The sequence below is a fragment of the Helianthus annuus genome, chromosome 10, assembly GCF_002127325.2.
Source record: "Helianthus annuus cultivar XRQ/B chromosome 10, HanXRQr2.0-SUNRISE, whole genome shotgun sequence".
Lineage (NCBI taxonomy): Eukaryota > Viridiplantae > Streptophyta > Magnoliopsida > Asterales > Asteraceae > Helianthus > Helianthus annuus.
Window position 1 is genome coordinate 180,493,298 of NC_035442.2, and position 27,603 is coordinate 180,520,900.

Sequence of the window (27,603 nt, forward strand, 5' to 3'; positions counted from 1 at the left end):
ATCAAGTGCTTAAGTTGTACGGAATTACCATTATTTTTGCCAGTTGTCACACTCATGGTCATCGCAAACTCTCTATTCTCTATGATTCCGTTGTTTATGGTACTGGCATTCTGGATGGGGGTCTCTATAGATTAGAACTAGATGATAATTTTTCCAAATCTTTGTTGTCATATAATATTAATGAATCACTCACAAAGATGGAAAAGAGACAAATTCGAGACTTAGAGACTTCATCTATGTTGTGGCATCAACGTTTAGGCCACATCTCAAGAGAACGATTAAATCGTCTCGTAAAGGATGAAGTCTTACTTCCCCTCGATTTCACTGATTTTGGAACATGTGTCAAATGTCTTAAAGGCAAAATGACATCAGCGAATAAGAAAGGTGCCACTAGGAGCTCTAATTTATTAGAACTCATTCACACTGACATTAGTGGTCCCTATTAAATCGCTGGCATCACAGGACATACTTCATTTATCACTTTCATTGATGATTATTCTCGTTATATGTACTTGTATCTTATAAAGGAAAAGTCTGAATCTCTAACAACTTTTAAAGATTATAAAGCTGAAGTTGAAAAGCAATTAGATCGTCAAATTAAAGTTGTGAGATCAGACAGAGGCGGTGAATATTATGGAAGACATACTGATGTGGGTCAAGCTCCTGGTCCATTTTATGAGTTTTGTAAGGGCCAGGGGATTGTGAACCAATACACCATGCCTGGTACACCTCAGCAGAATGGTGTCGCTGAACGAAGAAATCGTACCCTTATGAACATGGTGCGCAGTATGTTAGCCAACACTAATTTACCATTATTCCTCTGGACTGAAGCGTTAAAAGCAGCTGTTCATATACTCAATAGAGTTCCTTCTAAGTCTGTCCATAAAACTCCTTATGAACTTTGGACAGGAAGGAAACCGAGTCTTAAATATATGAAAGTATGGGGCTGCATTGCTGAAGCAAAATTATATAATCCTTTCCTAAGGAAACTTGACCCTAAAACAGTTACCTGCTTCTTTATTGGGTATCCTGATCATTCAAAGGGTTATCGTTTCTATTGTCCTTCCCATGTCACTCGTATTGTTGAAACCAAGCGTGCTGCGTTCCTGGAGGATTTCAAGGTCAGTGGGAGCAGTACTAACCCTTACGAAGAATTGCAAGAAGTACAAGACGCGGGGGGGGGGGGGGGGAGAAACTCGTCGCTTACCATTACTCCGTTTACTCCTCTTGTACCCCATGCAACTGCACCTGAAGCCACTGCACAAACTCCATCTCCACAACCAGAACCCATTATACCTCATAACGAAGGCACATCAAACGCTCAAAACCAAGACAACGCTGAACCCGCAAATCAGCTCAGGAGGTCATCTAGGCAGAAACGGCCTACTAATTGGGATGATTACGTTACCTACCTGACTGAAATGGATGCTGGAAAGCTCAATGATCCTATCTCTTATAATGAAGCCATTAGCAGTGATCAGTCTTCTGAATGGAACAAAGCAATGATTGATGAGCTTGAATCCATGAAGAAAAATGACGTTTGGGATTTGGTAGAATTACCCAACGGTGTCAAACCTGTAGGTTGTAAATGGGTGTTCAAAACAAAACTAGATCCGAATGGGAACGTTGAACGCTACAAAGCGAGATTGGTTGCAAAGGGCTACACTCAGAAAGAGGGAATTGATTATCAAGAGACGTTTTCACCTGTCTCTCGTAAAGATTCATTAAGGATCGTTATGGCCCTAGTAGCTCATTTTGATTTAGAGCTACATCAGATGGACGTCAAAACTGCTTTCCTTAACGGAGACTTAGACGAAGATATTTACATGAAACAACCTGAAGGCTTTAAACCTGAAGGTCAGGAGCATCTAGTCTGTAAGTTGAAGAAATCCATTTATGGGTTAAAACAAGCATCACGTCAATGGTACCTCAAGTTTGATGAAGTCATGAAGAGGCAAGGTTTTATGAAGAATCAAGTGGATCAATGCACCTACCTCAAGATGAGTGGGAGTAACTTTACTATACTTGTCCTTTATGTAGATGATATTCTATTGGCAAGTAATAGTTTAGACATGTTGCATGAGTCGAAGCGGTTACTTTCGCATAACTTCGACATGAAGGATCTCGGAGATGCTTCTTACGTCATTGGCATCGAAATTCACCGAGATAGACACAAAGGGATCTTAGGATTGTCTCAAAAGACTTACATAGATCGTGTCCTTACACGTTACAACATGCAACAGTGCAAACCCTCCGTCGCTCCAGTAGTTAAGGGAGATGTTTTCGGTTCATTCCAGTGTCCGACAACAGAGGTTGTAAAGGAGCAAATGAGCCAGATACCTTACGCGTCAGTAGTCGGGAGCCTGATGTATGCTCAAGTCTGTACTCGCCCAGATATCGCTTATATTGCTGGAATGCTAGGCCGTTATCAGACTAATCCTGGCCTAGATCACTGGAAAGCAGCTAAGAAGGTCCTTAGATATCTGCAAGGGACGAAAGACTATAAACTGACTTATAGAAGAAGTGATCACTTAGAAGTGGTAGGTTATTCTGATTCTGACTTTGCCAAATGCAAAGATGACAAGAAATCCACTTCGGGCTACATCTTTATGTTAGCAGGCGGACCTATCTCATGGAAGAGTCATAAACAACAGTTAACTACAACTTCCACGATGATGGCAGAATACATTGCTGTTTATAACGCAACCTGTCATGGAATGTTGCTTAGAAATCTGATCACTAGACTCAAAATCGTTAATTCCATTTCTAGACCATTGAAGCTTTACTGTGATAACTCAGCTGCCGTTAGTTTCTCGAACAGTAACAGTTCGACTGGAGCTGGTTTATATCTCGATACAAAATACTTGTTCGTACGTGAACGAGTTGAGGAAAATAATCTTTGTATTGAGTATATTAGTACTAAAGATATGCTAGCGGATCCGATGATTAAAGGTCTCCCACCTAAAGTTTTCGAAGAACATGTATCGAATATGGGACTTACTAAAGACCTTATTTAATGGCATATTGTACTAGCTTATCTTTTAATTAATAAAATTTCCTCAGTTTGATTTTGTATGTCTCTAACATATGTTCTGCCGGTGTAATGACATATAGACAAATATAAATACAAATCAGACGCTAAAGGGCTTATACATATTTTGATCGTAACTATTAGGTTTTAAATTGAGGCTATAGTATGATTAATGGGGGTCCTGAGTCGAATGATGATTCAACGGCTGTATTTCTCTGCTATAGTTCTTGGTTTAAAGCTAAAATGAGTGTTAACTCCTGGCCAAGCTTACCTAATACTCATGATAAATAATTACTTGGCTAAGTGGGAGAATGTGAGATTAAATATATAAATGTAATATTTAATCTTGTAGCCTATATAATCATTTATATTATATTAGATCAAAATATATTAATAACCTATTAATAATTAGTTGGTAATTGTTGATGGACCATATTACCCTTATTAACTAATTGGGTTTCCTCTTGGGTGTATAAATAAGGGGCTTATTAGAGAGTTAAAGGGTTACACACATTACACAATCAAAACCCTCATAACATCATTATTTTCGTCACTCTCTCCCCATAACCGAAACCTCCCTAATTTCGGTTTCATCACCATCATTAACTTACACCCTAAGGAGGAACCAGATCATCCTGACAATCATGTCGAACTCAATGGCTGCATCTCTGACTGGATTCTCTGCTGGCCTGTCTGCTGTAACAGGTATTATTCATGTTTTCCATTACATTTAAACAGAACTGATCCAACAATCACTGCATGTTTTATATCCCAGAAAACAACAATGTTTAGACGAGTAAAAAATATTCTTAGTAACGGGTTCTATCTGTGTGATTGAAGATATCGCCCAAACTTACACTTGAAGTTGTTGAAAAGATGCAATTGAAAGATAATTAACCGAGTGCATCTTTTTCACTTGCACCCAGTGGCGAAGCTTGAGATTTCCGGCCAATTTGTTAAATGCTACTTGTGTAACACTAATATTTAAGCTTAGGATACAAGATTTAGGTGATGTTTTGCTTAAAATTTCATCTTGTTCAAAGAAGAGAGCATGGCCTTTAAAAGAATCATGCCCTATGCATATTGACCTTTAAGAAATCCAAAACAACAGAAACTAATTCGTGTCGGTGGTTGGTGTAATCATGGTTGGCCCCTTCAATGATTCTCAACTCATTGTTAGGTATGATCTTGGCAAACTCCAAAGCATCTTCAACTGGATTTATTTCATCAGCCGATCCATGAACGATCAACACCCTGCAATCTTGGTCAACTCTAAGTCCCGCGTCATGCATGTTTATGTTCAGGAGTTGCATTTCAGTTTCCTCCATGTCACCAACCAACACTTCTCCTATAAGAATACTTGTAACTGTTAATTTCGACCCATTTACTTAATTATAACCGATTGATAAGGCTTATGTTTTTATCTCATTAAAAACCACCTTTTTTAAATCTTTCCAAATAATCTTTTCCCAAACGCTCTTCAAAGGGCCTATCGAGCTTATAACGACCGGACACATTGACAACTGTCTTGATATCTTTATGTAAAGATGCATATAATATAACCACAGTCCCACCTGCAAAAAATAAGTGTCGTTTCTTGTAATATTACTTAAATTTAAATCATTTGAAATAAAAAATATGTAAGCCTTTAAAAAAGCAGCTTGTTTGACCTCAAAAGTCAAATAAACTAAAATGACATACCTTTACTGTGTCCAATGATCGCACTTACAACACGATTTGCTGCACTGAAATGTTGGATTACTGCTTTTAAGTCATCAACCTCCTTAAGGAAGTCAGCACCTTGAGATGAGCCTTCACTTTCGCTGAATAATCATTAAAAATTACATTTTTTGGCTTGTGAGTTAAAATATGCTACCACTCAATAAGAAAGTAAAATAATTCTGATACGAGTTTTAGTAATGTGTTCGTATTTATAGCACGAGTGTTAAATGTCATTTTATTGTATATGTATACGCCATGCGTCATCTAATAACTATTCTTAAATGTTAAAAAAAAGCATTTTTATACTAGTATGTGTAACGTGTATTTATGTATTGATTCTGTTCAACTAAGCTTTTTTTTGCATATGTGACATCCGATGCGGTAGTTGGCATTGTTAGAATTCTAGGGTTTTGCTTGAATGAATGATGTTCATAAAATATGAATTGGTAATCTGTTCGTACATCATAAAACCGGCGAATTAGAGTAACCGCCATAGACTTAGATTAAAATTAAAATACATAATATATGTCACACTATCTAGGTTAAACTATAAGTATTTATATCTAATACCCTCCCGTAACCTATATAGTTTCCATATTGAGATGAGTCTTCAGTCTTGAGAAATCCTTGTTTTGCAATGCTTTGGTCATAATGTCTGCAGTTTAATCCTTGGTTGCACAGAATAAAACTTCTACTTCATTTTTCTTAATCAGATCGCGAATAAAATGGTACTTGACTCTAATATGTTTACTCTTGCCATGGTAGACTGGGTCTTTAGCTAGATATATCGTTGATTTGTTATCACAATAAATTGGAATTGGATACTCTATCTTTCCTTGTAGTTCATCCAGTATCCCTTTAATCCAAATTGCTTGACAACCGGCTAATGATAAGGCCATATACTCTGCTTCAGTAGATGATAATGCCACAACCTTTTGTTTCTTAGATTGCCAGGAAATAGGACTTGACCCTAGAAGAAATACATGCCCTGACGTGCTCTTGCTATCGTCTACATTTCCTGCATAATCGCTATCACTGAACCCCATTAGCTTCTCTTGTCCACCCTTTGAGTATATGACTCCTTGATTCAACGTTCCCTTAATATATTTAAGAATTCGTTTGCCAGCTTCCCAGTGACTTTTCTTTGGATATTCCATGTACCTGCTGATCTTGGTTACAACATACGTAATATCTGGTCTGGTGTTGGTCAGATACATAAGACTCCCGACCAAACTTCGATATGTTCCTTCGTCAGCAAATACTTCCGGATCTTCTTTTGACAGTTTTATTCCATATTCCATGGGAGTAGAGACCGAATTACATTGAGTCATTCTATATTTTTCTAGTAGGTTTCGCATATATTTCCGTTGAGAAAGAATTATATTCCCATTTTCGTATGATACTTCCATTCCAAGAAAATAGTCCATGTCAGTCATTTCAAACTCTTTCTTCATCATACTCTTGAAAGCGTTGATCAGATTCATAGAATTGCTTGCTATAATCAAGTCATCGACATACAAGCATATCACCAACTTCCCTTCGTTGGTGTCTTTGATGAATAGAGTATGCTCGTATGTGCATTTTTTGAAACCATGTAGTTTAAAATAGTTATCTATTCGACTGTACCAGGCTCTAGGAGCCTGTTTTAATCCATATAGAGCACGTTTAAGAAGACATACCTTTTCTTCATGTCCTTTCTTAATATATCCTTTAGGTTGCTCCACATATACTTGCTCATTTAAATTTCCATTGAGAAAGGCCGTCTTCACGTCCATTTGATGTAGATACCAGTCATTCCTTGCAGCTAGAGCCAGCACCAGTCGAACCGTTTCAAACCGAATCACAGGAGCAAAAACTTCCTGATAATCTATTCCATATTTTTGCTTATATCCTTTCACCACTAATCTAGCTTTATATTTGTCCACATTTCCATGCTCATCGTACTTGGTTTTGTAAATCCACTTTACCCCAATCGATTTCTGATTTATGGGGGGATTTACTAAATCCCAAGTTTGATTTCTTTGTATAGATTCCATTTCATTGTCCATAGCTTCTTGCCATTTAATATCTCTACTTGCTTCTTCATAAGTTATCGGATCCGCGTTGGCATAAAGAACAAAGTTGACCGATTGACTTTCTCTATATCTTTGAGATATATCTTCTTCAGTAAGTTGTCGTGTGTTCCTGTAAATACTACCGATACTTCTTGTATTAATTTCCTCATTTTCTGAATCAGTAGACGAATCATTATTGCGTCGGACTGAAGAATTTGAATCTGATGTCTGTCCTGCTGAAATTTCTGCATGTACATGGCTGTTCATCATTTCTGTGTTTTCAGTTGCTTCTTCATTCTCACCGTGTAGGTGATTGTTGCTGTTTTCGATACTCTCGACTGCACCTCCATTTTCACCAGAAACTTCCTGTGTTATTTCTGGATTTAACTGAGATTCACTATCTCCATTATCCATTAGAAACGGTGTCGAGGTAGAATTGGGTTCAGGTACCCAAGTCTTTCTTTCGTCGAAAATAACATCTCGGCTAATCGTTATTTTATTGGTGATTGGATTATATAACTTATATCCTTTTGTTTTTGTGTTGTACCCTACAAACACATTTTTCTCTGTTTTAATATCCAGCTTGCTTCGATGTTGTTTCGGAATATGAACATATGCCAAACAACCAAACACTTTGAAGTGTTCAACACTTGGTTTCCGTCCATTCCAGGCTTCATACGGAGTCACATTTGGTCTTGTTTTAGTTGTAGTTCGATTCAAAATGTAGGTAGTGCAGGCCACTGCTTCAGCCCAGTAACTATTTGGTAATTTCTTCACATTTAACATGCTTCGACTAAGTTCCATTAGGGTTCTATTTTTCCGTTCCGCCACTCCATTTTGTTGAGGGGTGTAGCTATTCGTTAATTGATGATATATTCCATTAATGCCTAAATATTCTTGAAATGCCTTGCTACAGTATTCCCCCCACGATCAGATCTAAGTGTCTTTATCTTATGATTTGACTGATTTTCCACAAGTGCTTTAAATCGTTTAAAATAACTTAATGCTTCGGATTTGAGCTTGAGGAAATATACCCATGTTTTCTGTGTGAAATCATCAATAAACGTTATAAAGTACTTGCACCCTCCAATGGATTCCGTCTTCATGGGACCACATATATCCGAGTGAACAATTTGTAACGGTGAATCAGTTTGCCACATTGATTTCTTTGGAAATGGTTTTCTAGCATGCTTGCCTGAAATACATCCTTCACAAATATCTGAATTCTTTGTGATTTTCGGTATCCCTCGAACTATTTCTTTATTTCCCATTTCAACTAATGTGTCAAAATTCACGTGTCCAAACCGCTCATGCCATAAACTGGAGGTATCGGTTGTCGTCATAGAAAGTGCTAGTGATATATCGTTTTCTGGATTCAAGGGAAACATTTTGTTATTTGTCATCTTAATGACCCCTATGACTTTATTGTTCATATCTTTGATAATACATCGCTCCTTCACGAATTCTACTTTGTAACCCTTTTGTAGTAACTGACCCACACTTAAAAGATTGTGTTTTAAACCCTTCACATAGAAAACATTTTGAACCTTCTTATTCTGACCTTTTATTGATATCATTACTTCTCCGATTCCTTGAACTTCTAATCGTTTATTATCACCCGTTCTCACTTCCTTTTGAAGTGATTCATCTAACTTAACAAACAGACCCTTATTGCCTGTCATATGATTGCTGCACCCGCTATCCAAGTACCAACAATCTTCTTTAACCATTTCTTCCATGTTAAAGATCATAAACATGGTATCATCTTGTTGCTCATCTAATTCATCTTCCTTATGAATTAGAGCATTATCAGATTTCTCATTTCCTTCCTTTTTCGGACAGAATTTGGCAGTATGTCCGAGTTTCTGACAACTATAACATCTTATAGAGCCCCAAGATTTTCCTTTATTCTTTCCCCGTCCCTTCGCTTGTCCGTATCTGTCTACGTTTGTTGTACCCTACATTTGAAATGCATGTTCCATAGGAACTTCATCGTATAATTTCATCCGTAGTTCATGGGACTGGAGTATGCCCATAAGTTCTTCGGTGGACATACTCTCTAGATCTTTCGTTTCCTCTACAGCAATGACCACAGACTCGAAGTTTCGAGTCAGGCTTCGTAGTATTTTTTCTACTACACGCTGTTCACTTACTTTTTCTTCATTCATTCTTAATTGATTCACAATTAAAGTTGTTCTATTGAAATAATCTTCAACAGTCTCACCCTATTTCATCTTTAAAGCATCGAAACTACATCTTAGGGTTTGTAATTTTACCGTTTTGACGCGATTTTCTCCCCTGTAAGATTTGTGCAGTGTGATCCATGCATCCTTTGACGTTTTCGCCATGGCAACACGTTCAAACACAGTTTCATTGACCGACTGGAATATGATATGCAGCGCCCTTCTATCTTTCTTCGTTGATTCCCGATGTGCAGCGATAGCGTCTTCTGTAGGATTCGTTCCTAATTCTTGATATCCGTCTTCTACAATATTCCATAATTCTTGAGATTCCAGTAAAACCCTCATCTGGATATGCCAGTGATAGTAATTCTGCCCAGAAAGTTTTGGAATTTGTGATTGAATTCCGGTTGCTGGATTCATTTGTCAGGATATATTCAGAAACAGGGATTTGGAGTTCGTATTTGATAGTATACGATCGATTCGTGTGGCTCTGATACCACTTTGTTAGAATTCTAGGGTTTTGCTTTAATGAATGATGTTCATAAAATATGAATTGATAATCTATTCGTACATCATAAAACGAATATATACAATCGGCGAATTAGAGTAACCGCCATAGACTTAGATTAAAATTAAAATACATAATATATGTCACACTATCTAGGTTAAACTATTAAGTATTTATATCTAATAGGCATGACTTCAACTTATTTAAAAACGAGGTTGATTGCTACGATCAGTAACAAGTTGTAACTTGGTTTCTGTAACGCGTCTAACTTAAAGTTAGTTGTTAACATTTGGAAAATGTACAATGTTAGTTACTATTATTCGGTTTTCCCCTTTGAAAATATATTGTAAAAACACTAGGGGGTGTACCCGTTTCCGGAAAAATCAAAGCGAAAGGCACTAATCCCTAGTTTTTCCAATGCATTACAGAAGTCCACCAGCATACTGTATTCCTGGAGACAATAAAAACGTTCCACAATAAATTAACATATTGATGCAATGTTTTTGTGTCTATGCCCATTTTGGTTATAATATCTGTATAAAATTTCAAACTTTGGACATGAAAAGCGAACAGAAAAGTGGTATGTACCTTTGTGCTCTGGACGCCATGCGACACGGTTACAATCTCTTTGGATCCTGTTTCATGTAACACTCCCACAAGTTTCTCGCCCCACTTGTTTTGTATAGTTATTTTCTCCTGTTTAATCCCTGAAAAACATGTAACTGCAGTTATCTTGGATGCAAATCAAATAAGATATTGAGGTAAAAGTAGACATAGCATTAGGATTATATTTATCCAATACGTATTATTTAAAACAGAGACGATTACAGACTAATGGCATTAAGATTACCCCTCAGAAAGGTTAAACAAGTTAGTAATGGAACGGGTCAAACATTTTTAATGCTTGCAACCTAGTATATCTTTTTAGTCAAAATAAATTGAACTAATATCTTAAATCATAAAGTTTTTAATCATATTCAATACATCAACTGTAGTTTTTAACCATTTTTAGTAACATTTTAAATCCTACCTGTAACTCCTCCCTTAAGTTTTCTATCGAACCGACTATCTTAGCAGTTCACTGGTCGGACTTGATGGTGTCATAATTAATTTTGGAATTTATTTTTAAAATATATGTATGTTATTATGCTAGTTATGTTTAAAAATACTATATATAACTTTTTAAAAGACAAAAGTAAAATAAACTAATGAAGTAACTTTTTAAAAATAAAATAGATCAACTGAATTAGGGTTGAGGTGTATCTAGTTTATATATCTAGAATTACACTATTAACCATAAAAAGAGTTCGGCGTCAGACGTGATTCAGGAGTTGAAGGCACTTGGTTTCCTTTGGATCCGGAACCGAGCGAAGAAGATTCAGCTGGATGAGCACAAATGGAGCATATTCAATTTTCATTAATGTTTTGTTCTTGTTATGTTGTTTTGCTCTTCTTTGTATGCTTGTTTTTGCTAGCTCCTGGCTAGTGTTTCTAATATAATGCCGCCGTTCAAAAAAAAAAGGAATTACACTATCAAATCTTTCTAGTAGAGTGCGCAAAGGCTACCATTACATAGCTAAGTTTCGGGATCACATCACTACTAATAAAAATTTTATATAACTTTTTGAAAAAAAAAAATCACAACTGCAATGATATGCAATTTTGAGCAAACTATGGGAAGGAAAAAATATTATCATATTCTAAAAATGTTGATTCTTGCAAAGTGTGGTTTTTCACTTGCAAGAAAGCTGCTTTTTATTTTTTCAAATAAAAACCAAACATTGATTTTTTTTTTTTAACTTTACTTTACACTTATTAGTTTATATCACTGCATTTGCCCAGGTTTGAACATAGATCCACATTGGCTAAAAAGAAAAACCAAACTTATATAGAGCAATGCAGAGACTAAACAGAAGTTAACATTTAAAGCAAGTGAATGTAGTGTCAGAATATGAGCCTGAAAACTGACCTGAGTTTTGCTGGAGGTTTGCGGTGGCCATTATCTGCTGCTGTGTTGGTTGTTTGAGTGGAGTTTTGGTTGAATTTGTCAAATAGGAGGGTATCAACTGAAACCATATGAATCAATGTCCCCATTCATTTATCACCGCACGTTTTTTTTTTAAATTACATTACAATAGAAGACAAACTACACAAATTGAATATCTTTCTATTTCAAAAATCATTTTTTTTAAATATTTATGGAGAACTAAATTGGAAGGAAAAAAAAACACTCATACATTACCTATAACAACATTATTATTATTACCTATAACAACAATCATCATGGCAGCAAATAGTGTTTCACTGCCATTGGTTGAAATGGGAGGCCAACTGCTACGCTGTCATTGCCCCACTGGTTAAGCTTAATTACGATTTTGCCCGTTTAAATTTACAGTTTTGTCATTGGTTTTGTTTTTTTTCCTTCGTAACTAAATTACGATTTTGTCATTAGCTCAAATTTAAAGTTTTGATATCCTTTTTGTTTTTTTCCCCTATGAAATTACGATTTTGACCCCAGTGTAAAATTACACTCATGCCATTGTTTTAGTTTTTTTTTCTATAAAATTATGGTAGTGTTTTGTTTTAATTGATTGAATCGGTGTAATTTTTATTCGTGCTAGTCAGCTGTCTGACACACACTAATTACAATTTTGCCCACGGTTTAAAATTATAGTGCTTCCATCGTTATAGTTTTATTTTTTAGCAAAACTATGGTAGTATTTTGTTTTAATTGGTTGACTTGATGTAATTTTTTTAGGTGGTGTTATGAGTAGTATGTACAAGTAACCGAAACACAGGACTATATATTATGAGAGAGAAATATTCGGCTTAGTGCTCCACAACACGGGCGGGACAAAAACTAGTTACTTGACAGTTTATGAACGCGTGAATAGTTTGATATCACCTCCTACCGAAAGGAAACCAGCTCACTGATGTACTGCAAAGTACATATGTTTATAGTGTATATTTCGGTCAGTTTTCAGTCGTTTAGAGTCTAGTTTAGGTTAGAACTTCGATACTGCTGACGTTAAGCTTTGATTTCAGGTCCCGTAGCTTAAAATGTTGAAAAACGAGTAAAACCGAGCAGTTTGGAAGAAAATCGGGATTCGTACGCGCGTCGGGAAGAGCTGGAAGTTGAATTGAATAAAAAAATAATAAAAATAGAAGAGGGAGGCGCCGCGTGACGCGACCCCCCCTAGGCGTCACGCGATGGGTAGTAACTCCGGAAAAATTAGGGTTTTGATGATGGGATTTCCAAGAAACTGAACAGAACTCTGATTACGAATCAAGAAACCCTAGGACGAATTTTGGAGGGGATTTTGAGCATTCTGGAGTATTTTGCCTAACGGGAATCAATCGGTCGAAGCTTGGATCGTGAGAATGAAGATCTTTCGGGTTTTATCTCCCGGTGTTCCTTATTTTCGCGTTTTCAATACTTTACGATGAATTCTTGTTTTAGACTTGTTTTGTTTGTTTTGAACATCATGATTCTTGGCTAAACTTTAGATACTACCTAGATTTGATGATGGTTTAATTTATGTTTGGATCTTTTAACGGTTTTTATTGAATTGATTATGGATTGACTTTTAAAAGTAAAGTGTTCTAGATTTTCTGATTTGGTGCGTGTGCGTATTTACTTTTGATTGTGGATTGTTTACTGTTTCACATAGATTTTGGTGGATGTCTTCCACATAATAGATCTGTGTTGATTATTTGCATCCTTGCGGGTTCGGGTGATCTTTGGGTAAATCGGCCGATAGCCTTAGAAGCAGTAATTAAAATACAGTTAGAAGTAAATATTCTGCTTAACTTGTCGCTGAGAGGCTCGAGTTAGTTATTAGGTCGCGGTGCAGTATATAGCTAAATTAGATTTTGAGAGAAGTCGATGTTAGTTCCCTAATTGCATTTGTGTCTAGTAAACCAAGTCGGAACCTAGAATTGCCTTAGATTGTCGCGCTGAGAGGTAGATAGTCGTATTAGGGCACTTTTAGAGTCGTTAGAGGACTGAGAGGAAATCTAACAGTCGGTATTCATAACAGCCTTGTAGGGTTTCCTAGGTTTCTTTCTGAGAAGGGTCGGGAAGTCTTAGCATTGAAATACCTTAAGGTTTAGTATTTTACGATCCCGGCTCCATACAACAATAAAACCGTTAGAAGTCCATTCATAGTTAAACTGGATTCAAGTCTAGGTAGTCCTTAATCTCATCTGAATTAAAACCCTAGTTTTCGTTCGTGTCTTAGTTTAATTTCAGTTTAATCAAAATTTTAGGATTTTAGTAACCCCCCCCCCCTAAAACACAACATTTGTTTAGTCGTGTCAGTGTCTAGTCTAAGTTTAGTCGTTAACGTAATTCATTAGAGTCCTTGTGGGTTCGACATCCGGACTTACTTTTCTGTGCTAGAGTCGACCGGTACACTTGCTGGTGAGTAGTTTAGTCAAGTTAAAGAGTCTAGATTTTTATTACTTGAGTCTTAATTTAGGGTAATTAACTACTTTTTCCACATCACTCACCTAGTTAGGTATCGAAAAAATTCGGGATCGGGATCGGGATGGGATCGGAATCGGGACGGTATTTTATACCAGTTGCTCATCCCTAGTTAGGTGCGCATAGGTTAGGCGTTCAAAGCCTGTTTCCCATTACCTTGGTGTTTTTCATCTCATTTAATAAAAAAAAAATATTTTTAAAATTAAAACACGTATATTTAATTATGTATAGTTAGTTGAAAATCTAAGTAAACCCTTAATGTTTTCTTCTTTTTTTTGGAATTTTATAAATTATAATATTAAAATAATCACCTACATAACACCACTACAATAACCTTTTTTTTTGTTTTTTAATTTTGAAATATACAAGTTTCCTGCTGTGTATTCCACCTGAGAAATTCTTAGTTATGTTGCATGTTATAAATTGTGCATACCTGTATGCACATTTCTGCATTCATACTTGTATTCTGTACGTATATTCTGCATTTATACTAGTATTCTAAATCCCAACATCCATACGCGTATTTCGTAAGAACTTCATCCCCCTGATCAAGCCTGTCTTTTGCTTAACCGCCATGAATTGGGTTCATTGTACCTATCATAAAGCGGCTCAATCCGTTCTTGTCGCTTCCGCTTGCTAATGTTAGTTGGGTCAGACACCTTAAAGAACCGCGGTGCCAGTTCAACTAGCCATTTTGGATCTACAACAGCAACCTCACGCATGTATTCTTTTGTCGTCATCACTAGCTCGTGGTAGATGACCCAATCGGGCTGCCTTTGGAATAAGGCACTACCTGGGTGTATGTAAACCGGCTGGTTCTCGACTATTGTACGGTATCCTTCTCGTGGGTCCTTTCGTGCAGCGTTGAAGAAAAAGCCCGCCGTTATTGCCTTTTGTATCTTTGTATAGTTATTTCCAGCACGCACGACATCCAGTTTGTACCTGATCAGAAAAACGACTGAATCAGCGTATTGATTATTATAAGTGGAATTCACCTTTCAGAAAAAAATAGATGTGGCGATTCGGGCGGGTTGGGTGGTAGGTCAAAACAAGAAAGTTTAGCATACTTCCAATTCAACAAATTTTTAGAATTGTTCCACCTCACCCATTAGCCAAAATATAACCCAAATCAACCCGTTTACCTCTCTCCGTCGGAATAACCACCTCTAATTAATGTAAATACAACTAAAAACTATATAGAGTAAACTGCCATTTTGGTCCCTGAGGTTTGGTTACTTTTGCCACTTTAGTCCAAAACTCAAATCTTTTGCATCTGGGTCCCCGTGGTTTCAGTTTTATTGCCATTTTGGTCCAAAAATGAAATCAGATCATAATTGTCTTATAAAATCCTGCAATTTTGTCATTTTTTCTCAGGGGCAAATCAGGTCATATTGCAAAATAAAAGGACTTTATAAGACAAATATGACCTGATTTCATTTTTGGACCAAAATGGCAATAAAACTGAAACCACAGGGACCCAGATGCAAAAACTTTGAGTTTTGGACTAAAGTGGCAAAATTGACTAAACCTCAGGGACCAAAATGGCAATTTGCTCAACTATATAATTAAGATATTTAGGAGGTTTTATGCATTTGGAATTTAGGAGACTTTCCACATATTTGACCCGTTCCAATTTTTTAGGTTCTACCCGTTTGACCTGTTAGGCAGAGACAGATGTAAATGGCGCCTGTAGCGCGCGCTATGTAGCGAAGGGAATTGATGGCGCCATATACGATTTAGCGACAAATGGCGAGATTTTTTATAATTTATTTTATTTTATTTTTTGATAAAATCTTTCTTAAATTTTCTTCTAGTGTATCGCTAAACATGAAAATGCGCCTGCTATTTCATCGCTATTGTCCGCTATCTCTGTTGACAACCATGGGCAGAGAGCATAGTAGAAAATAAAAACATATTATTAAAATATTTAAAAGCAAATAGAACATACCTGTCCATGATAGATAAAAGCTGCTTTCTAACATCTTGGGCCCTCCGCAGTGATCGGGCCTGAACAAAATTCTCGAAACACCAGGGGCCCGAAAAACTCTTAGCTTTCCAAGCCTCATAAACAGTAAGCAAAGTCAAATGATCTCCTTCAGGTTGAAAAAACTTAGCCTTCTTTTGATCCGCTTGCGCTTGTTTTTCCCTCGGCCGATAAAAGATATTCCCAGTCGTAATCATAGCAATAATCGTCACAATTTCATCGCTACAACCCAAGTCAACACTAGCTAATAACATCTTCGATAAAGGCGGTTCGAGTGGGAATTCCGCCATTTTCCTACCTAATTTAGTTAAAAGCCCTTCTTCGTCAAGAGCGCCAAGAGTGTATAGCTGCGCCATAGCGGATACAAGAGCTTGAGATGACGGTGGGTCCATGAAATCGAAAGAAAATAAATCATTCATCCCCATAGCTTTCAAATTCAACGTAATTAACCCAAGATTCACCCTCTGAATCTCTGGAACCGGGGTCGGTGACATTTCGTTATTGAAAGCGCTTTCGGTGTATAATCTGTAACACCTTCCAGGCCCGGTACGACCAGCCCGACCGGCTCGTTGCTTAGCTGATGCCTGTGATATCGGCGTTATAACTAGCGAATCGAGACCCTGCTTTGGGTTATACACGTTTTGTTTAGCGAAACCAGGATCAATTACGTAAAATATCCCATCGATTGTTAAAGAAGCTTCGGCAATATTAGTTGCAACAACCACCTTCCTCTTCCCTATTGGTGCAGGTTCGAAAATTCTTGATTGCTGTTCGCTAGGAAGTGCGCTGTAAACCGGTAAAATTATCAATTCAGGCACGTTTTTACCTAATCCCTTCATCCTATCGTGTAAAGACTGGCAAGCATGATCGATTTCTTCTTGACCGGTCAAAAAGACAAGTATGTCCCCCTCGGGTTCTGTCAAATGGATCTGCATTACAGTAATCAAAGCTGCATCAAGATAATCACTTTCGGGCTGTTTGGTGTAAAGAATCTCGACCGGAAACGTTCTGCCTGGAATTGTGAATATCTTGCAGCTAAAGAAATACTCAGAGAACTTCTCTGCATCCAATGTGGCAGAAGTGACGATTAATTTCAAATCGGGCCTTCTTTTCACTAGACCTTTTAATAACCCGAAGAGAACATCGGTATTCATTGTTCTCTCATGAGCTTCGTCAAGCATAATCACCGAATACTGAGACAGATTCTCATCGGTAAGAATTTCCATTAACAGCATACCCTCAGTCATGTACTTGATCACGGTTTCTGGGCCGGTACAATCCTCAAACCGGACCGAGTACCCAACTTCCTCACCTAACCGACAACCAAACTCTTCAGCCACCCTCTTGGCTACAGATTGTGCAGCCACCCTTCGGGGCTGGGTACACCCTATTTTACCCTTGACGGTGTAGCCCACTTCGGCTAGATACTGAGTCACCTGAGTCGTTTTACCTGAGCCCGTTTCGCCTATGACAATCAAAACCTGGTTATCATTCACAGCTTGGATCAATTCTTTCTTTAATTTGTGTATAGGCAAGCTTTCTCTTTGTTCTTGGAGAGAAAGCTTTGACCTTTGACCAAAAGTCAATGTTGTACCGAAAGAATCCTTTTTCCAATCAGGCATATCGTACGCAGACAACCCGACTCCCATTAGCTCCTGTGCCAGATGCCTCTCACCTGATTCGGGCATTGGGTCTTCCCATGGACGGTTCAGATCTTTTGGGATGGAATCGAGCATTGATCTTTGATGTTGGTCTCTCACTTCTCTTCTTTCTTTTACAAGAGCTGATTGCAGTGCAGCTGCACGGCTCAATGAACCCTCGGGGTTTTTGAAAACCTTCACCGGTGACATATCCGTTGAATAATGACTATGTCCTTGTAAAAAGACGGGTGTGTCCTCATTTAACTCAACCTCAAGATCCTTGTCACCGTCTTCTTCTTGATAAACCAACGTGTCAGTAATTTCTTCATCATACAATGGATAATCTTTCACACTTAAAACCCCCGAAGCAATTAACTGATTCGCCTCCCATCGCTCTGGAGAACTCATTCTCTTCAAACGCATACGAGAACCAGAAACCGCATCTTCTTCAGTGAACTTCATCCCCGAGAATCCCGTCTTAGATTTTAATTCAACAGCTCTGTTTAACGACAACAAGTCCTTACCGGAGTTCTGATCAACATCTCTCATCGAAAGAGACAATTTCTGACCCGAAACTGAAATCACCTTCACGAAAACCTTTTGATCGAGTTTAACCGCATCTTTTGCATTCAAAACTCTTCCTGTAGACATCTGTGACACATGAACTACACCCTCTTTACCATCAATATCACCAATCCGAACAAAACAACCGCTGTCCATTACTCTTGACACCCTCCCTTCGTATACCCGATACAGTTCAGGCTCAACGGATCGTTTCACCGTCTCGTTGACCGATTTAGGGGGCAAAATAGCGTGGATTATTGTTAGCAAAGTTCTAAGGAAGTAATCTGGGAGCTCGGCCCCGTTTTGTTTCAACTTACTATCGAAATCATCGAAAGTTTGAGAGTTTCGGCCGATTTCAGCGATGAATTCGGCTAAAACTTTATCGGTAAAGCCTAAATGAGATTCGAGTTCTGTGCATATCTTTGATACAAGTGATAGATACTCTAGTTTCTTGAAGCTTGTATCCGAAACCATTATTGAAGACAACACAGGAAACTAGAAAGCAATAAAATATTGGGGGTAATTTCTAGGGTTTTTTTGTGTACCTGAAATTGACGAAGGTTTGATCGAGGAACAAGGAATGGAAGATATGTGGGTTAGAACGGGTGGTACATATAAATAGGTTTCTATTTCGAAGGTTTGTATGAGAACAAATTATTATGAAAAAAACAATTATATTTATTGAAATTTTTCCACTTGCTTGCTTTTGTAGATACAAGTAGTAAATTTTTCTGCGCGATACGGCGGATTCAAATGTAAAATAACTTGTATTTATACAGTAAAGATCTGAACTGTTTCTGAACAAAAGTTACGTCAAAACGTAGATAAACTGGAGATGCACATAAAAATAGCACGGAAACGTATTATATATGACGCGGCTTATTTGCGAAAGAAATTTACGTCGAACACCAACATGAACTTATACTGAGACGTACATAAAAATAAGTAAAAAATATGTTTTTAAGTTAAAAATGGTACCGCCACGTAAAGTAAGTAGAATTTGTAAAAAAAAATTGTAATAATTTCAGTGCAGTCGTGCAGCAATATTCCCTATAAAGTATAAAACCTATCGAAATTCATCGAAAATGACACCGCCTGATAAGTAGGATTAAGATAAAGGACAAAACGTGTAATTTTTCCTTTCATATATCCTTGGCGGTGTGGTCTGGTGTCGTTAGCCAAATCAACCCTTTAGACTGGTGAGTGTGGGCGTGGCCAAGGGGTGTTTTTGGCCCTTTAACGTAGGGTGCTCCACCCCGGGTTGACATTTTGGTGGGCGTTGCCTGCTTGGAATGGCAATAGTGCTTGGCGTGGGGCGCTGGCCTGGGATGACGTGTCTGGCAATGGTTGACTGAGTGTTGATGATCGTTTGGCTAGCCCCTTCCACAACACCGGCTTGACCATGCCCTTCCACACCCCACTTTTCTGGGTGTGGACTGGTAGAGCCCACACCTGCCATATATCAAGCAATGCCCCCAACCCAAGCCATCCACGCCCCATAGTCTTAACACCCCAAACACCGCTTTAAGGGCGTCAAACTGGAGCACCAAGGCTGGGTTAGTGAAGCCCTTAACGAGCTTTGAGGGAGAAAGATATGGGTCTTATGTGGTCTTGCACTAATTAATATTTTTTTTTCTTTTTCTCTTTTATATAATTATTAGCTAAAGGTTAATGAGTTAGTTAAAACCTCAATGCCTATATAGCAGTAACATAACGCTTTAACTAGCACATGCTAGAACGCTTTAACGAGCACATGCTAGTTAAACCATAATACCCAGTTTTACATAGATATATTCCAACAAAATTATATGATATCATGTTTATTTATTTTCAACTAAATTTAATGTTTAAACAATTTTTCTAAAACTTATATAAAGGTTGTAGAATCCAAAGGTAAAGATGCTATAAGATGTTTAATTGAAACAGATAAGAAAAGCCTACGGGTTAATAGCCTAGTGGTATCTTGAGGGTCTGATAAGGTTTTAAGACCAATAGGTTCTGGGTTTGATTTCCATCAGGGTTTTTTCTCATAATTATTGAGTTTTCTCCTGAATTGATGTATAGACATTATGCCTAGTGGAGATGGATATGTTCGAATAATTCCTCTATGAGGTGTGGGGGCTCCATGGGGCTCCATCCCCGCCACGTCACCATCCATCACCACACCCTCCATGTGGGGGTTCCATGGGGCTCCATCATGGTAACTAGTGGTAGCGCCCATATGCATATATTCAGGTGGGGCCCACTAGTTTTAAACCAATCATTTTTTTTTAAATTTTGTTTAATAAAGGGCTCCATCCATACCCTACAAATTAAAGAGGGGCTCCATTGTTGACGTGGATCCTACGTGGACTTGATAAAGCCCCATGGGACTCCAACCACACTCTATAGCCTAATAGCATGATGATACTTCGTTAGTAGACCGTGAGTTATCCAAATTTAGGGATGGCAAAAATACCCGAGCCCGACGGGTATACCCGAAATCCGACACAAATGGGACGGGTATACCCGATACCCGACGGGTATTGGGCCGGGTATGGGTTTAGTTTTAAAAAAATTCGCGGGTATGGGTCGGGTATGGGATTAGGTGATACCCGACCCGATTACCCGAAACTACATACCCGTTTACCCGAACTATATACCCGATCATATACCCGAAGTTTTTAATATATATTTTTATTTTCCATTAACCCTTATCTATTAGTGATTTATTTTAGTATGTTCATAATGTGAAAAAAATAAATTTTCTTTTAGCATATGTATTTGATGATAGTATTTATATTTTATATGTTGTGAAGTATATACATATAAGTATATAAATATTATAAAGTTATTATTAATTTATGCTAAAACTTATATCTATGTAATGTATATTTTAATTTATAATAGTTGTTGCATAATAAATAAAATTATATAATAATTATAATAGTAAAAAATGTATTTGGAAATCCCAATGTATATTTTTTAACAAACTAATGGGTATACCCGATACCCGTGGGTATACCCGGTACCCGACGGGTAATTACCCGACGGGTAATTACCCGACATATACCCGACGGGTATTGGGTCGGGTATGGGACACGATTTTACAACCGGGTATGGGTATGGGATTGCCAATACCCGACCCGAACCCGACCCATTGCCATCCCTATCCAAATTTGCAATTAAAAAGAATTGAAACATCCATGGCATTATAGCCTAGTGGTATCTTGGTGGTGGGATAAAGCTTATGACCATTAGGTCATGGGTTCGATTCCCACAAAGGGGGTTTTTCCTAAATTTATTGGGTTTCCTCCTGAATTGGTGTATAGGCATTATTGCCTAGTGGAGATTGATATAATCGGGTGGTTCTGCTGGTGGCACGATGACACTCCAGTGGTCCGTCAGTGATCCAAATTTGCCGTTAAAAAAAAAAAAAAAAAAAAAAAAAAAAAGAATTGAAACAGATAAGGAAGGTCAGTTGGCAAGTGGGTTTGCATGTGGATCATAAATTTTATTTGGGGAGCACGCTAACTTGACGACCAAGGCCATCATGGGGACCAATAATTATTCGTGGAGTCAAAACTTATCCATCTTTAAATATAAAAATATATTATATTGGGGAGTATTTAACTATTTTTTATAGAAGAATTATTCCTGTAAAAAAATTTGATTTGCTAACATTTATAAGGATCAAACTCAACATTAGTGCTCTTTTCAAATGAATAATTTATAATTTATTTGATCAAAGGTTTTAAAAGAAGATTGCATTTGTGTAAATATGTAATCATTTTACATGAATTCTTAAACCGATATATTAGACATTTTAGCGTAGCTTAAAAAGTTAAACTCAATTTACAAAGCAGTAATAACATCCACCTAGATTTCCTCCACAATAATTTTGGTATTTATTATGTTATAATGAAGTGAGTGATCTCTTGATCAAGTGGTGGAAGACTTGCATTTCTTTTGGGAGATTGAGGTTCAATCCCCATTTGGTGCAGAATTCGACACTGGTGGGCAATGATAGGAGACCCAGGGAAACTTAGATTTGATCCTTGAGCCAAACCATGGTTGCAAAAGTCGCTAGGGGCTTCCTAGTCGGTCGACCGGGGAGTTGAGAGTACTCGGCCTAGGCGGAGAGTACACGGGGAGTACTCGGACATGCTAAATTATAAAGAAATTAGTTTTCAAAAATTAAATATATGTCAAATAACATAAATTTACTAATATTTATAACAAAATACGTGAAACTGCTATTCATTCTTTAATATGATAGACATAGAAATGATGTTTTATTTTATTTTAGGTCAAACTCGGCCCGAGTTGACCTACTAAATCCGAATTTGGTCGATGTTGACCGCATTTGATCAATTCCAAGTAATTAGTCGGAGTTGAAGAAAGTCGCCTCGGCAGCGTACCTTGTAGCGACTACTCGGGGAGTACTCGGCCTTGGAGACCTTGTTTTACAACCATATGCCAAACCGATTTTACCGTTAATTTCACCGTCGTGCTTACGGGCGGGGTGGGTTCCCGGGTTTCCCCCGAAATTGATGGTGGACTCGAGTTACTCTCGAAGTACTCCGTTTAGTCCAATAGGTGCCCCAAAATTGCCCAGGATTGATTCCGTTGGCTGTTAAAAAAAATTATGTTATAATGAAATGTGTAATGATGATATACGAGTTTGATACATGTCGATGTCAGGTGAAGGTTCCTAGTGGCATGTTAACAATGTTAATTAAAAATTTTAAATATGTTAACTTAAATCTTACATAAATTGTTCAAAAAACCGAACCGAATCATTACTAAAATCGAAAACCGAATATTTCGGATTCAGTTTTTGAAGTGTTGGATGATGATGAATCTTGAAGGATATAGTTTTTGAAGTTGGACTGTTAAGCAGTGACGGATCTACCCCAAAAATTCAGGAGTATCCCGATTTTTTTTGGGATTAGAGGTATCCTTTGTATAAATCGAAGAAAAATAATAAATTTTACACTACAGAGACGGAGTTGAGAGGTATTTTTACACTACAGAGACGGAGTTGAGAGGTATCCCGTGCTACCCATTCTTCTACACTAGCTCCGCCCCTGCTGTTAGGTTTGATTGGCAGGTGTTAACTCTTGATTCAGGAAGTTGTCATTAAGTCCAAGCACATAACTAAGAGCTGACATGTTTGTTAACTCTTGATTTAGGAAGGAGACACCAAGGGGCCTACTTTATATAGTGTAAGCCATGATATCATATTCTATACAACAGTATTGAGCTTGCAAAGGTACAATTTACTTGCCTTTCAAATTCATTGTATATAAGTTTTACGTGTGTACCGTTGTTCTTGGAGTACTCGGTTCCATTATGGAGCGTTTCAAACCGTGGCGGATATTGCTTCTTGGAATATTGAGCTCGTTAACGTACGGTTTACTCGGGTTTCCAATTCATTGTGCATAAGTTTCTCTGTGTACCTTGTTCTTTGGTAATTGAATGCCGAATTACATTAGTGTTAGCTCAATATATGTGAGTTTTTTCCAGTTTTGGTCGTAAAAAGTGAACACCAGGCCATAACCAACCCAATCATTTGGTGTAGTTGGCTCTAACCAATACCCTAAGAACCACATCGAGCGTATATGACTTTTGACTCTTAACCAAAAGCCTTAGGAGACACACTTACCGTTTAACGTTTAATGAGCAGTTTTCCGGTCTCTACTAATATGACCGAACTGAAACCATTCATCTCTAATAACATGATCCAACCACAACCATCATATTTAACTGATAAAAAACGATTAAGGTTCAATATGCACCTCTCATTTACTAACTCAATACAGTTTATTTTAGCGTATAACAAGCATGTAGCAATAACTATTATTACTCTTCCAAGTTCCAACCACTCAAAAGTACTAAATATGTTTTATAAAAACATAATAAGTAGATACGTTGTTTAAATAAGCAATCCCAAAAACCCCCTGAGGTCTCAAAACACTTGAGAAAAACGGTAAACTGATACTTTTTGCTACAGAATAAGATCATGATAGCATCAAAGATTTACCACATTATAACCATTGCAAGTAGTTCTAACTTAACCGTAAAAACCAACCCTACTAGCATGTCTCAAAAACCAACAGTTTGGGAAGTTGACATTTTATTTTCTTAAACTTCAGCTGATTCATTACTAGTTTTGGTTGGTTGCTCGGGGGTCAAGACTCGTCCAGACAACGGGTCAACTGGGCGGGTGTCACGAGGTCCACCTTTCCGGCCCATTGCAACCATGGGCGGCGGTGGTAGAAGCCCAGCTCTAAATAAAAGACGTTGAACTGGATCCGATGGCTGTGCACCAACTGAGAGCCAATATCTGTACATGAAAAAAAAAATAGTAACACATAAAAGAGGTGTCAAAATAACTTTACAAATTTGAAATGCATATCGATTTTTCCACATAATTAACACAATGATTTCTCTGTTTAGGTTAATAATCACTTTTCATGAGCTTTTAAAAATACACCGTAAATTTCCGCAGATGAAAACTTACCAATATGATCTCAAAAGTCATCCTGTACCATATGCTATATTTACATTGTTAAAATGATAAGTATGCTACTAGTGTTTCTTACATGGATCATCAACTTAATGTCAGAACCATGGTTGTTAAAAGCCATCGCCTCTTGCGCCTAGGCCCATTTTTCAGGAGAGGCGAGGCAGTTGCGCTTTAAGTCGAGGAAATTGCGCTTTAACTCTCCAAGTGATGGTTCAGGCGCACATTCCGGCAAGATTCCTAGATTCAGGAGAGTTTCCGACTAAATTCTGCCAAGATTCTAGCCAAATTTCAACCTTTTAATCAAGGAAACTACTTTTCTACACTAATACACTAATATCTTGGTACTAATTAGATGATATAAAGTGTTACATAATAGACTTTATTTATTTTATTTGAAGAATAGTATTCTTTTTCTAATACATAATAGGGTAAATTACTTTTTGAGTCCTTGTGTTTTAGTGGCTTTAACTAGTTGAGTCCAAAAGCAAAAAGTTTAACGACCTGAGTCCCTATAAGCATTTTCATCAACCATTCGAGTCCTTATGAGTCCAAATTTTGACCTTTTGAGTCCAATTTTTGGACTCAAATCGTTATAAAATGAACAAAATTGGACTCAAAACGTTATAAAATAAATGGCTAAGGACTCAAGGCGTTAAACTTTTTGATTTTGGACTCAAGTGGTTAAAACCACTAAAACACAGGGACTCAAAAAGCAATTTACTCTACATAATATATTTTTTAATTTTTTTCATTATGCGCTTTATTTTTCTCAGGCCCTCGCTTTTTTTGCGCTTTGCGCCTAGGCCCCAGGCGAGGGCTATGCGCCTTGAGTGCGCCTAATGCCTTTAATAACTATGGTCAGAACTATGTAATTTAAATGATAAATAAAGGCATCTGTATTCATTTTCCATCAACTATTGTTGACCATCCCCATATTAATGAAAACATATATGAGGGATACCAGATTGGTGTACGCAAAGTGCACTTTTTTATCTTCCGTCAAAGCAAAGGGATGAAAATTCACAAATTAAAAGTAATAACAGTAATCAAGGTTAAATGGAAGCAAAACACATTCAGTAGATGAAAAAACATTATACCTAACATTCTAACTAATGTTTATACAACCATCAAACATTCTATAATGCTTTTATTTCTTATAAACTTACAATGTATATCATTAGACGTTTAACTAAGGTGAATGAGAAGACTTTATTAAATGCCTAAAAAAGCCCTTCAATGACAACAATTATATTGTAGACAATGACAAAATTTGTTTAACTAAGGCTTGAAATATTTCTCAAAAGTTCCAAAGAGTGGATGTAGTACCATTTACTAGAAAGAAGAAAAAAAAATAAGTTTTTCCCTTCAACTATTAACCATCCGGTTTAAGATCACCCTAAAAAGTTAGGTGATAATTTGGTTTAAAAAAGCGCGCCTTAAGCGCAAAGCGCATCTAGGCGCAAACCCCATCGCCTTGTGTGACATAAGGCGCACGATGTACAAGAAGCGCAGCTGAGGCGCGCTTTTTAGGGTGAAAATCGACCTAAGGTGCACGCTTTTTGTACATGGGGTGTTTCTATGCTTCTGAGTGTTGTACAACAGGCTTTTTATGTTGTACATTTATGTTTTTTTCATTTTAAAACATATATAAAGCTTAATTATAGCTAAATCATAGGTATTGGATGCTAAACACTTATGGTACAATAGGCTTTTCATGCTGTACATTTATGTTTTTTTCATTTTAAAACATATATAAAGCTTAATTATAGCTAAATCATAGGTATTGGATGCTAAACACTTATGGGATATATAATAAATTATATAATCACTTTGCGCTTTGCGTACGAAAAGCTCACCGCTTTTGCGCTTCGCTTTTTAAAATTCGGTTTTAGACCTCATCGCTTTTGTGCGCTTCCGCTTTTTTAAGCCAAGGGTGATATTCATCAAAAAAACAACAAAAAGCCTATTTTAAAATTCATCAAGGAAGCCTATCATGAAAAGACTATCCACTGAAATGCAATGAACATGTACAACTGCTTATTAGATTATTACTAATAGTGTCACCTAATTTATATCAAATGAGGATAAGTGTATCGAACAACTTACTTCACTCGTTCGAAATTAAGCCCCATTCGTTTACCACCATCCTGACCTGCATTAACCGGATAATCAACCAACAATTAATTAGCAACTCATATATCAAATACTGACTCATAATATCAACCTTTATGATGATTTAAAATTAAGTCAAACAAAAGTGGATCTTGAAGCCAAAAAAGTTGTATAAGTTTCATGGTTCTAACAATCACAGCTACAAATAATGCCGTTAATTTAAATTAACCCCAAATAACAGAGCTCAAAATTAAGAAACCAAGCAAGCAATAAAATTATTAGTTTTACCCAACCAAATATTGCATCCTAACAAAATTTGTAGTTAAAAAGCAGATAAATTTGTTGAACCTGGCAAAGGATTATAGTAACCCAGAACTTCGATATGCTTTCCATCTCTGGGAGACCTGCTATCGGCGGCCATAACTCTGTAAAAGGGCCGGTTCCGGCATCCCAACCTCGCCAATCGAAGCCTCACCACCATTTCCTCTTCTGCCTCCAAATTAGGGTTTTGGGTTCTGATCACCAAAGTTTGTTTTCCTCTTTTTCACTTTACTCCCCTCATTCTTCGTGCATTGAAAATTGTTTTTTATTGGATAAGTTGTTTTTTTTTTTTTTTTTTTGAAAGGCAAATTTGGATGGATCACTAGAGTATCATCGTGTCAGGGTAACTGCCCAATCATATTCATCTTTACTACGCTATAATATCTATATACCAATTCAGAAGGAAACCCAATAAATTTGGAAAAACCCCTCCCTAATAGTCTCTAAGCTTTATTCCACATTCAAGATGTCACTAGACTATAATGCT

At 37.2% G+C, this 27,603-nt stretch overlaps 3 protein-coding genes across 3 annotated transcripts; all 3 read right to left on the reverse strand.

The window, feature by feature from the left end:
- Nucleotides 1–3,972: 3,972 nt before the first annotated feature.
- Nucleotides 3,973–11,590, reverse strand: LOC110886974. Its single transcript, XM_022134864.2, has 6 exons — nt 11,468–11,590; nt 10,087–10,205; nt 9,867–9,949; nt 4,733–4,854; nt 4,471–4,605; nt 3,973–4,379 (listed from the first exon to the last, which is right to left on the reverse strand). The coding sequence occupies exons 1-6, from the start codon at nt 11,496–11,498 to the stop codon at nt 4,099–4,101; spliced, it is 771 nt and encodes a 256-aa protein (XP_021990556.1). The 5' UTR covers nt 11,499–11,590; the 3' UTR covers nt 3,973–4,098.
- A 2,719-nt stretch (nt 11,591–14,309) lies between these two features.
- On the reverse strand, nt 14,310–18,815 carry LOC110886975 (probable pre-mRNA-splicing factor ATP-dependent RNA helicase DEAH5). The gene is made up of 2 exons (XM_022134865.2): nt 15,933–18,815; nt 14,310–14,926 (listed from the first exon to the last, which is right to left on the reverse strand). Exons 1-2 carry the CDS (start codon nt 18,644–18,646, stop codon nt 14,533–14,535), a joined length of 3,108 nt encoding a protein of 1,035 aa, XP_021990557.1. The 5' UTR covers nt 18,647–18,815; the 3' UTR covers nt 14,310–14,532.
- Nucleotides 18,816–24,027: 5,212 nt separating this feature from the next.
- On the reverse strand, nt 24,028–27,372 carry LOC110886976 (30S ribosomal protein S16-2, chloroplastic/mitochondrial). Its single transcript, XM_022134866.2, has 3 exons — nt 27,144–27,372; nt 26,790–26,835; nt 24,028–24,500 (listed from the first exon to the last, which is right to left on the reverse strand). Exons 1-3 carry the CDS (start codon nt 27,274–27,276, stop codon nt 24,299–24,301), a joined length of 381 nt encoding a protein of 126 aa, XP_021990558.1. The 5' UTR covers nt 27,277–27,372; the 3' UTR covers nt 24,028–24,298.
- Between the last annotated feature and the right edge of the window lie 231 nt (nt 27,373–27,603).